Here is a 12,591-nt window from a genome sequence, read left to right on the forward strand (position 1 = left end):
GTATGAAGTGGCAGGTAGAAAGGGAGTCATGTCAAGACACGAGGATTTATCTATACACCAGATCACTGCATGTAGTAGGTCAAAGCGGCTCTTCCTGATGAGACCTGGGGCAAGACTGAATTAACTGGTGCTTGCTTTGTCTCTCTCAGTATCATCTTCTCCAAGCCTACCCATACCTTCACTGAACGTGCTGAACACAGACAGGCAGGCAGGCAGGCAGGCAGAAAGACAGACAGATAGACACACACACACACACACACACACACACACACACACACACACACACACACGCATGCATGCACACACATACTTCTCTAACGCTCAACAGTCTAACAACCCAACTAAGGGCATCTTGCTATTATGTGGCTCTGGCTTCTAGAGGGGAACACTGGACACTGGCTGGCCAGCGGCCTGTGATGTGGAAATAGCTCTTCCAAGCCATCCCAGGATGCCCATGGCAAACCTGTTCTACACCAGATGCCAACTACTCCAACAAGACCCACAGGAGAGGAAACGCCTTCTTCTGGCCTCCAACGAGCACTAAGAATGTCACTGTCTACATTAACCAAAAACGAGAGAGACCCGGAAGCTGGGAACAGAGCCCAAAACCAAGCTGGCCTTACCCCGCCCTGCTCCACTCACTGAAGGGCTGCCGCAGATGCAGCCACCTGAGCAGGAAGCCCGTGACAAGGGGTGGGCAGGGGTGCTGAGGAGTTGGACAGACCTGTGGAGCCTGAGGTACCACACACTGGTTTGCAGTTTCCCAGCAGCATCAAAGGACCAGGGTTTGCTCCCTCGGATGAAATGGCCCATCTAGAAAAGTGCGTTGTCTGGGCCACCATTGGTTCTCACATCCTTGCTGTCTCTGAGATCCAAGCTATGATGCTCCTCCCAGTCCACACTGTGCAGCCAATCAGGCACCATCCATGGGGCTCACCAGGTAGCACCTGAAACCGATCACCCCACCAGGTCCAATCCCAAAACCCTGGCTCCCTTCCTCCAGTCACCCTCTCCTTCTCCTCCAATTACCTGAGAAACACACCTAGTCCAAGGCCACTAGCCACCCCATGCTGGAAGCCCTCAGGGTGCTTCCTTCCAAGCTTTACTCGAGAGGGAGCTCAAGCAAAAGCTGAGTGCCTCCTCCCAGCCCTCGGAGCCCTGGAGTCCAAGTGCCTCTCTGCTCTACATGCCTCTCTCCCTCCACCTCCCTCAGCCTCAGCAGCTTCTTTCCATTCCTCAAATGGTTGAAGCTCTCCCACCACAGGACCTTTACACCCTGGCTCCTCTCCCTGGAATGCCTTCCTCCATACTCAGCCTCTCCACACAGGGCTCAGCAGAAACATGCTCATTTCAAAGAGTCTTTGAGGACCACTTACTGGCCAGCGGCATCTTCATCATCCCTCAGCACTGCCTCATGCCAAGGTGTGCTTACCACCTGCTGACCTGACCATCCCTGGGGTGTTCAATGGAGGTATGTGTCTGTCTGTCTTCCCCAGACTAGAATGCCAGATCTTCGAGGCCAGGACTTATGCTGGTCTGGATCCCTATTTCTCCCCTATGACTGAAACACAAATTACCTCCTGCCCTCACAGGAACTCTTAAGGTAGGCTGGATTTCCCTTTCCACCCTGAGGTGAGACACTTAGAGAGCTAGTCACACAAAGAGTAAGGGCACACCCAGTACCCATGCTGGGGGTGGACTCTTATCACCACAGGCCCTGCAATGTGGCCCTCAAGTCAATGGTACTCAGGGGCATCTGCTCATGGCCATGCTTCCAGGGAACATGACCCCATACTTATTTATGCCTTCCTTCCCTCTATCCAGACACATTCTCCATCTTCAAACCCAGAGTGGATATACCTGGGTACCAGGGACCATGGCTATGTGCCCGGCTCACTCCTCAGAGGAAAGGGGACGTCTTCTGTTCTGCTGGCTGACGGCTCTCTAGTGTCCCTCGCTGTGCTCTGCACAGAGCCTGCCCACACAGGCCCCACTACTGTGTGGCAGTCACTCAACAGCCCGCAGGGACCGGCACATTTTGCATATTCCGAATGGTACTCCTGATCAGCAGGCGCACGCGATGAACATGAATGCCTCCAAGTGTCATTTTCTCAGGCTTCAAAGCAGGCAGTCTTTGTGTGAGTAAATATTGAGTTGATGCTAAGAGGGGAGTGAGCTGTTAAGTTCTATTTGCTACTTTCATCCCTGGGCTCATAACAGAGCATAAGCTAAACAAAGAGCAGCGGACGCAGGCCCAGATCTTCAGCAGGTACAGCCATTTCTGCTGGTCCTTCGCACATCAGCGATCTGCTTCTCCAACTCTGGCAAATATTTACCACTTTGGTTTCTATGTAATGGCAGGATAATGCATTCCACTGTCCTCAGAGCTACCTTAAAGGCCTTAGGAAAACAGGCAATTTACTGGCTATGTTTCTCTTGCCACTAAATACAAATCCAGTAATTGTTTATCTTTGAAAGTAAATGGCTTTAACTTTTTGGCTTCAAATATTCAAACAGAATTCTTAAAGAAAAAAGAATAAGAAAAACATCATCACACCATCCTGACAAAGAGCCTGATTTTTATACCTAACCTTTCACCTACACATGCCCACACTGACCCTCAAGCTTTAAGGCAAGTACAATTTGACTTTTTGGTTTTTTCTGTGCAGCTTTGCTGCCTGTCCTGGATCTCACTCTGTAGACCAGACTGGCCTCAGACTCACAGAGATCCGCCTGGCTCTGCCTCCCAAGTGGTAGGACAATTTGACTTCTAATGCTGCCCTAGTGACAAGACCCACAAGAAGATTCTAGCTGCTGCCCATAGATAAACTAGATCAGGACCACCACCAGGTAAACCCGTTTTCATCAGCTATCTCCTGGCCACTTGTCTATGGCTGTAAACTGGTGGACATCACCAGGAAAATGTCTGGAAGCAACTCTGATGCATCATGGATCACCGAGTGGCCATACTGTGATAATCAGTATTATAGAAAGCCTAGAGAACAGCAATAAAGGCAGCCCATGGGCATTAGCTACAGTTAGCACTCTAGTGGTTCATTCATCATCTCAGTCTAGCTCCAGGCACATCTTGCAGAAGAGCAAGGACACTAAGAACCAGGATCATGAGTTACCAGGGCTGCTCAAGGTCTCCACCCAGACAGCCAACTCCAGAGCCTCCTCTCACAGGCAGTGGGATCCGTCTCCTCCTGCACAGTCATCAGGCTCCATCACAGAACCTGAGCAGCTAACTAACAGCCCCTGTTCAGAAAAGCATGGGTGCATAGTGTGCTAAAAAGGTAGAAATATGATTCCAACTTCAACTAGGAGATTTTGCTCCTTTCATATGAGCAACCCTGATTTCCTATTTTAGTGACAGGAACTTCCACCCACCTAGCTCTATGACAAATCTAAAATGCCACCCTGTCTGTAGTCTCCTCCCCACCCCAGGTGAGAACTGCTCTATGGAAACCATCATCAAATTAGCAGGTGCCTTCAAGAGCTCTTGCCTCATCTGTACAAGGTCCTAGGCTGTAATAACAGAAAAGCAGTGGTAGCCTCCATGCCCATCAGTAAAGGGCTTGTGAAATAAATAAACTATGGGGCACCCAAAGAGTGGCATTTGGCTCTCCATGTGCTACTCTGTAAATACATATAAATTCAAAAGGTGAGGTGTGGATCAGCATGTCCAGCTGGGTGGATGCAGAAAAAGTCCTGCATAAATGCACAGACTCCAAGGGACCCCCTACAGACTGCTGCTTAGGTTCTCAGACAAGAGGAAAGGGTGAGAAAAACACACATCCCAATGTGATGCTCCTGCTGGGCATCATTCACCTGGACCTAATCACAAGGAAGACTCAGACCCACAGAAACAGAGGGACATCTGACAAATAACTGCCTGCACACCTTGAATGTGTCAGAGTCAACGCATACAAGGGAGGAGAACTAGCATTCCAGACTCATAGAGACTTTAGAGCAGGGAGGACTAGGGGGAGGGTGCCATCGAGCTCTGCACGGTGGACAGGAAGCAGGAGAGGTAAGGAACAGTCTTGGGTACACCTGGGAAATGTGAACACGCAGAGCGCATCCTCACAAGGAACACAGCACTGTGTCAGGGCTACACTTCCGTACACTGAATAAACTGACTACCTGTGCTCTTAGGAAGTATACAGCAAAGCCCTGGGGAAGGATGTCTCCAACTAACTCTCATTTGGTTCTGCAAACACACACACAGCACAGGGAATAGTGAATGGGCAAAAGGCAAACAACGGGTGACACTCGGTGACGTGTGCAGAAACTGTTTGAGATGCTCCCTAAGTATACAATTACCTAAAAATGTTTGAAGCAATGTCCACAGGCCACCTCTGACAGGGGGCTCCTGAACAGGGGAAGGCATTTTCACTCTTCATCCTCTTGTGCTTCGTAATATTGTAAGATATGCGTATGCTACTTTTCTTCCCTAAACATAATTAAAAACCAGGTGGGGCAGCACACACCTTTAATCCCAGCACTCAGGAGGCAGACATATCTGTGCAAGTTCAATGTCAGACTAATCTACATCGTCAGTTCTAGGACAGCCACAGCTATGTAGAGAGACCCTATCTCAAAAACAAAACAAAAAAGTTATTAATCTACAAAGAAAAAATCCACTGTGTGGACTTCAAGATCTAAGGTTGCCCTGCTCCAGCCAGGACATCCTCCCTACAGCTTCCCACACGCATGGGTCAGTTAGTTCCCTGCAGCCCATCCACAGGCCCCAATCGCCACCTCCTGGCCAAGATGGGCATTGCACCTCCCTGCTCTCTCAGCCCTCAAAGTGCTGCTCTGACACACTACCTGTTCAATTTTTTTTTTTTTCTCTGCTGAGTGATCTCATGGCCAAGGCCACCTCCCAGCCCTCAGAAAATTCAAGGACCTAGTAAACACCTATCAATGAGTTCATTCAGCAAATACAGGCTGTGAAAATGAAAGGACAAATAATCAGATGGCAGTTCCACCACAAGTGTCCTGGAAGCCTAGCCAGTGTCCACACAGGTATTGCAGGGGACCCAGGAAATCACAAGGATTCACCATGATGACCATCCTCTCTCCCCAGGGCCCACCTGTCACACTCATGTCATTCCCTAGCCCCAGGTCTGCAAAGTATGGAGTCAGTAGTTCAGGATGGTAGTCACCCCACCTCACTCCCCAGAGGTCAGACAACCCCCAGCCTATGAAGGACAGAGATAGCTACCTGCCCGGCCTCTAGAGGATCCCCCTGAGGACCACAGGAGGAAAAGTATTCTGCAGCATTAAGAAAAAAGGATGGCCAGGTAGTGATGGCCCTCACCTTTAGTCCCAGCACTCAAGAGGCAGAGGCCAGCCTGGTCTACAAAGCTAGTTCCAGAGCAACCAGGGCTACACGGAGAAACCCTGTCTCAAAAAAACAAAAACAAAAGGAAAGAAAGCTGCTGAAAGTATATAGCAGGACACTGTACTGGGACTATGTCAGCAAACATGTCTAAAGGAAGTAAGCAGCCCAGCTACCAGTATCTTCGGGACTCAATGTCATGAAAACACACACAGAGTGTGTGCAACCTGTAATGACACCTTTGGTCTTGTAAGAAACAGACAAGACACCCTCAGGGACTCACCGAGGTCTGTGTTGGGGCCGGCAAGCAGCTGTTTGAACTTGTCCAGCCGAGAGGCCTCTCTCTTACTCAGGGCTGAGCTACCAAGGGCATGTGGGTCAGATGTCCCACTCAGTGAAACAGTCGCCGAGTGGGGGAGAGACTGGGACCGCTGTAGAGGGACCGAATCACTGGTGCTTTCTAGAAAGGGTAGAAGAAAGAGGGTAAGGTTAGTGCTCATCATACCACTCACTGGCCCTTTGTGAACACCATCAGGTCACAGCTCTCCCTCTCCTGTCATCCAGCACTAAACACTAACTCTCTGACAGAGTACTGTTCACAGTACAACAGATACGCCTGCATATGATCACATATGACAGCCAGGAAAGCCCAGACCACTCCTCTACTGCTAGCTCTAGCTCCCACCCATAGCCTCAACTTCCAGAAGGCACAAACCAGTGTACATTCAAAAATGAGCCACAGGAGAGATGTAAACTCAACATGCTGCTGTCTACCTTAGGCAGGGGCAAGAGCCCCACTTCTGCCTGCATCCATGCTGCTCCACTCCCTAGTCAGGATAGGAGGCCATACAGGCAGCCCAGGAACAAGACCTGAAGCTCCTGGGCAGAATCTGGCCCAAGGGCTAGCCTGAGGACCTCTGCTCCCACCCTTACCTGCAGGCAGCATCAGGAACAAACCCCACCCATCAGCAAGAGCGGACACTGGAGTTCAAGAGCAGACTGGTATGGGGAGAGTCTGTGCACATGTGTGTGATGCACGTATGCATGCGTGCATGTAGAAGCTGAGTTCTACAGCAGGTGTCTTCAAGCCTTCTATCTCATTTTTGGAGGCAGGGTCTTTCACTGGGCATTAAGCTCACTGATTTAGTTAGACTGACTGGCCAGCAAGCCCCAGGAATCCTCCATTATCTATATATTCTAGCATCCAAGGCTGTGGTGGTTTAAATAGGAATGGCCCCTATAGGCTCATATATTTGAACACTTAGGGAGTGGAGCTACTTGACAGGTGTGGCCTTTTTGGAGTAGCTGTGGCCTTACTGTAAGACATGTGTCTCTGGGGGTGGGCTTTGGGGTTTCAAATGCTCAAGGCAGGCCCAGTGTCTCTCTCTTCCTGCTGCCTATGGATCCAGATGTAGAACCCTCAGCTACTTCTCCAGCACCATGTCTGCCTGCATGCCACTATGCTTCCCTCCATGAATATAGGCAGGCCCCAGTTAAATGCTTTCTTTTATAAGAGTTGCTGTGGAGCCAAGTGTTGGCGGCACACGCCTTTAATCCCAGCACTCAGGAGGCAGAGCTAGGCGGATCTCTGTGAGTTCATGAGGCTAATCTTGTCTACAGAGTGAGATCCAGGACAGGCACCAAAACTACACAGAGAACCCTTGTCTTGAAAAAACCAAAAGAAAAAAAAAAGAGTTGCTGTGGTCATGGCATCTCTTCATAGCAAAAGAACATTGCCTAAGGCAGAGGCCATAAGAAAACATGTCATGGGGACAGAATCACCCACAGCTCTCTGGGAGGAATAGGAGGAAGTGGCTAGAATCTGGGGTGAAGATCCAGTGGCCTTCACATTCCTTCCTCCTATGAGGAAATATCAACATCCCACAGGTAACAGGGGCTAAGCCTTGGGCAGAGAAAGAGGATCATATCTTCTCCACACATCCCCACATCTCCAAGAACCAATGTAACCAACTCCAGCACAGGATTCCCTGGCCTCACCAATGGGAGTGTGGGGGATGTTCAGTCTCTACCAGGGCACTGTAGAAATTTGAGCTGCATCCCTACCATAACTACCATGTTCAGTGACACACCCTGCTCCAGCTCTAACACATACTGTCCAAAATACCACCACATGTTCCCTGGCAACAGACTCTCTGGATGAGAATCCCTGGTCTCTGCAGTAGCCAGCACTAACAGCAGGGACTCTGGAGTCACACACAGATCCTGGGTTTAATCCCCCAGGCCCACCTCGTAAGCAGCTCAGGACCTTCTTGGTGCCTCAGCTGTAGAAGAAGAACAACACAACTCCCTCCTAGAAGCCTGAGGAGTTTAAAGAATTTATCATAAAGGGGCTGGCTATGGTACTAGCCACACAGTGAACACTCACAACATGCTATTATTATTAAGTGCTCAAAAAAAAAATCTCTCCTAGAAAGCAAACACAGGATGCTCAAGCCAAGATCTGTGGAGGACACAGCAATGAGATCAGAGCCACTTCTCCAGTGACATGGCTTTCTGAGAACTGGTCACTTTACTTTTGCTGGAGAGGCTGCCACAATGTGACACACCACAGCTCCATCATCATCTACCTGCTCTGAGTTTGCTTCTGGCCAGGACCTCCAGCCAGACACCATGTAGTCCTGCCCACTCTCAGCTCCTACATCTGATGTGCTGAGGGCCATCACGAGCAACAGCAGGGCCCTAGATGCTCTAGCCAGCCGTGGGGGCTTGAGAAGGTGTGGCTCCCAAGCACAGCAGTGAGCAGAAGAATCCAGGGTCCCTGCCAACCCTGGGAGGCCACCACTAGAGGGCAACCTGCCCAGACTGAGCAGACAGGAGGTGGGAGGGAGCAATCCCCAGCAGAACTCTCAGAGAACTCAAGAGCCACTGCAGTTCCTGGGTAAACTCAGTAATTCTAAATTCATTACAGATGAAAAAAAGGCAGCTTCTCACCTGAAGAAACTAACATTTTAGCACATCAACTCCCAGAAGGCAGTTCTGAAAACCAGGCTAGGTACAAAGCCCCTTTCTGAACCTAGCAGGGGGCCTTAGGCTACTGTGAATCTGCTCTCTCCTCTGTAAATGAGAGGAAAGCGCCCTTACCCAGGAGAGGCATGCTTGGGCGCTCCTGGCTCCTTTCTGAAGGAGCCCAGGATCTCCTATCTCCTGTGCTCCCCCATGGCCCTCTCTTGGGCCCGTACACAAGCCACAAGCCTTAACATTCCATCTGTAGGAAAGACGCCCTCGGCTCCACAGACAAAGAAAAGCACATCCAGACCACATGGGCAATGAGGCTGTTTGCTGGGCCTGGGAGTGCCACAGGCACATGAAAGATGACCCTACAGGCTCTCATGGCCCAGAGTCCTGCTGCAAACAGACACACAGCCTTCCTTATTCCAGTCTAGTCCTTCCTTGGCTCTACTGTCCCTTCATCTCTACCTGAAGGACAAGGAGTGTGGCTCTCACTGACAGACTTCACCAGGCGGAGGTCACCACTCGGAGCTCCAGGAGGCTCTGCTATGGGCTGAGGCTCTGGCTCTGGCATCTCCTTCTGTGAGGGCTGGCTCTGCCTCTGGCTGTGGTTGCGCAGGACGCGGTGAGCTGTCTCCATGACCACCTCAGAGTTCAGGCTCTCTGTCGCCATGGCCAGGAGTTCATCATCATCTTCGCCCGCATCCCAAGCGTCACTGGTATTACTCTCAAACTCCTGGAAGGTGCTGACCCTCTTGGCCTTCACTGGGGTGGTGGGCACCTTGGGCGTGGACTTGAGCAAGCTACAAAGCAAAGGCATCTTTACTGTGCACACTCAGCCAAAAGAGAATCCCCAGTGAGAGGACACTTCATCTAGATGAGGGTGCCAAGAAAAGCACAAGGTGCAGGCATCAAAATAGGACTCGGCACTGAGCAGGCTGCACGATGGGGAGGGGACATTTCAGGACAGACCCACTAAGCAGCACAGAACTACAGAGCAATGGTGCCAAGGCTAGAGAGCACATTCTCACACTCCCTCCATCTCAGCAAGCTCAGGAGCAGCAGCAGAGGGGTCCGGGGCAAGAGGACCCTGCAGAGAACAGGGCCTTTGTATACACACAGAGAGATGGTTTACAGGGCATCCCTCCAAGCATCACCACGCAGACCATCAGCCCCAGCATGAGTGAGGAAGTTTGACAGACAGGTGCAGCCCTGCAGGCCACACCAGCAATGCCCTAAGCCCAAAAGTGGGAGGAACCAAGACCAGGACAGAGAGAGTGCAGCACAGAGGACCGCTTCACACAAGCTGTAAGGGCAGTCTGGAGCCACACTGCCCTCAATCCAAAAGTGCCAGCTCTCTGCCCTCTGCAAGATACTATGACCCGAAGCCCCTGTATCCCATTGCCCGGCTACAGGGTAAACTATGCACAGACAGCAATGTCGCACAAAGCAAGTGACTGAGCCCTCTGCTGACTGAGAGAACATTTTCCCTCCCTCAGAAACTCAATGAGCCGGCAGAAGCGGGACACTGACTGCCACTTACGTGCCGTGTAACAGCGGATCAAAAGGTGGGTGCTGGGCTCCATACACATGCTGGATGCTAAGAAAACAAGGAAAGAAAAAATTAGCTTGTTTTTTCCAGTTCTACTGAGAGCCCCACGCTGAATCAAGAAAGGCGCCAGCCCCTAGGCCACATGCCCAGGAGAAGCCACATTCTATCAGCAGCTAAATGTCTAGCCACCCAGGGCTAAGGGCCAGCCCAGTGATGAATGGTGCCACATAGGCCCACACCCCCACAAACAGGCTGGACATTCAGGCCCTTTCTGAGAACAGGAAGCATGGCTCTCCAGGAGCCTCCCTTCGGGGAAGCCTCAGGAGCCCTCTCAGACCACTGGGAACAGTAGAGTCCATGAGCCACTGCTCACAAATGTGTCTTACAAGTACAACTTGACCTCACAAGGTGACTTCACTGGGAATTTCCCCCAGGCGCTGCTCTGTCTGATTACCCAAATATAAACACAAATTTTGTAAAGATTTAATCGATTTAGAAAGAAATGAAGGCTGTAACTTTTCCAACAAAACCAGACAGGCTCAGAAAGCACCTCAGCTTCTCCCATTCAGGCATGTCCCAGAACAGAGGTGAGGTGCGGCCTGGACATCTCTGTCACTTCTCGGCATGAGAAGTCACGAGAACGAAGCCACCTCTGAAGACTGGTACAGCAGGAGATGAAGAGTGGGTCTGTGATGGCTGCCCCGAGCTAGGGGTCTAAGCTAACCATGTCCTTTCACTTCCGGGTAAGGAACAAACAAATCCCTATTCATCAGAGCCACTGCCATCAGATATCCTGACTGGTACAGTCCCAAGGCAGACATGACACTCTGAGGTTCTGACACAAGACCCTGATGGAGAGAGAAGTGTGCACAGAGAAACATGAAGACCAATCTAGGTAAACACACGCATGTTTTGTTTTGTGTTTTAATGAAATCCTGGGGCCACAGATGGCTCAGCTGGTAACGGGGCTTCTGCCAAGCCTGACAACCTAGGTTCAATCCCTGAGTTCAATCATGCACATGGTGAAAGGAGAGAACTGATTCCCAAAGTTGTTCTCTGATCTCCATCCAAGCACTGTAACACATGCATATACAGGCACACGCGCACGCGCACACACACACACACACACACACACACACACACACACACACACAAATAAATGTAGTATTTTTTTAAGTTAAAAGATGTTTTTATTTTTTAATTTTTTTCATACAATATACTTTGATCATATTCTTCCCTTCCCCCAGTTCTTTCCCACCACCCTCACAAAAGAAAAGAAAATCAAAACAACAACAACAAAACAATAAGACAAAAATACTAAACCAAAACAAAAAGTGCACAAAACAAATGGAGTTCATTTTGTGTTGGCACTGCTCCTGCGCATGGGTCCTGCCCTGAGTGTGGTTGACATGCCCAGTCAGCCTCCATTGGAGAAAACAGACTGTCCCTTTCCTGGCAGATACCAGTTGCAAACAGTTTCTTGGCGAAGTCCACTGCCTATTTCAGTGCTAGAATTTTGTCTGGTTTGAACTGTGCAAGTCTTGGGCCTGCTTTCAGTGTCTGTGAGTTCATGTGTATTAGTCCTGTTGTGTCTGGAAGATGCTGCTTCCTTGGAGGCATCCACTACCTCTAGCTCTTATCATCCTTCTGCCTCCTCTTCTGCACAGATCCCGAGCTTTGATCGGAGGGGTTTGGTAAAGCCATCCCATTCAGGGCTGAGCGCTCCAAGTCTCTCACTCTCTGCACATCGTCCAGTGCTGATTTTCATCTCTGTGCTGATTCCCATCTACTACAAGAAAAAGCTTATAAAACATTGTTTAATTAAATCCTGGGGTTGGAGAGATGGATCATCAGTTAAAGAGGACATACAACTCTTGCAGAGGACACAAGTTCAATTCCAAGCACCCACATGAGGCAGCTTAAAGCTACCTATATCTCCATCCCCAAAGAACCAGATGCCTTTTTCTGGCCTCCATGGGCACCTGCACACATCCCTACACAGTCACACACATGAACATAATTAAAAGTTAAAAAAAAAAAAAACCAATTAGGATCACTAAAACACCTCAGTGGATAAACTGTTTGCCCCTAATCATGGCAAAGTGAGTTCAATCCCCAGGACCCACATAGTGGAAGGAAAATTCCTACAAGTTGTCCTCTGACTTCTACCTGAATGTTGTGGCACATACACACACATAAAAAATAAAATGTAATAAGATTATTAAAAATAATAAAAATAAAATGTAATAAGATTATTGAAAATAATAATAAAAATGAATCTTTTTTAAAAATTAAATCCTGGCCAGGTAGTGTTAACACACACCTTTAATCCCAGCACTTGGGAGGCAAAGGCAGGGAGATCTCTGATTTCGAGGCCAGCCTGGTCTACAAAGTGAGTTCCAGGACAGCAAAGAACTAAACAGAAAAACCTGGTCTTGAAAAAAAAAAAATTAAATCCTACTTCCTGACTCTGAAATGGGCTGTGAAGTAGTTCCCCATACTATTACTTCCCTCTTCTTCAGTTTACTTAAATCGTGTATTTACCTGCAGATGTGTGACTCGATGTGCAAAGAGACTAGAAGACGCATATGTAAATGTAAAAGCCTACTAGGAGGTTGAGAGTGTTTGGACTTCCTACACATACCTCTGCAACTCCTTGTAAATCTTAATTATTTCAACATTAAACGTTTTAACCACCACAGGAATAGAATGAGTGCCGGCT

General features: G+C 49.3%; 1 protein-coding gene across 1 annotated transcript in view; it reads right to left on the bottom strand.

The window, feature by feature from the left end:
* The window catches only part of Tbc1d22a (TBC1 domain family member 22A), a 303,265-nt gene that overhangs the window by 273,342 nt on the left and 17,332 nt on the right, over window positions 1-12,591 (bottom strand). Inside the window, exons 2-4 of the mRNA XM_059247582.1 lie at window positions 9,861-9,917; window positions 8,786-9,120; window positions 5,631-5,807 (exon numbers count right to left, since the gene is read on the bottom strand). Of these exons, the coding sequence (XP_059103565.1) occupies window positions 5,631-5,807; window positions 8,786-9,120; window positions 9,861-9,917 (569 nt within the window). The remainder of the gene's footprint in view (window positions 1-5,630; window positions 5,808-8,785; window positions 9,121-9,860; window positions 9,918-12,591) is intronic.

Source organism: Peromyscus eremicus, chromosome 20 (genome assembly GCF_949786415.1).
Source record: "Peromyscus eremicus chromosome 20, PerEre_H2_v1, whole genome shotgun sequence".
Taxonomy (NCBI): domain Eukaryota; kingdom Metazoa; phylum Chordata; class Mammalia; order Rodentia; family Cricetidae; genus Peromyscus; species Peromyscus eremicus.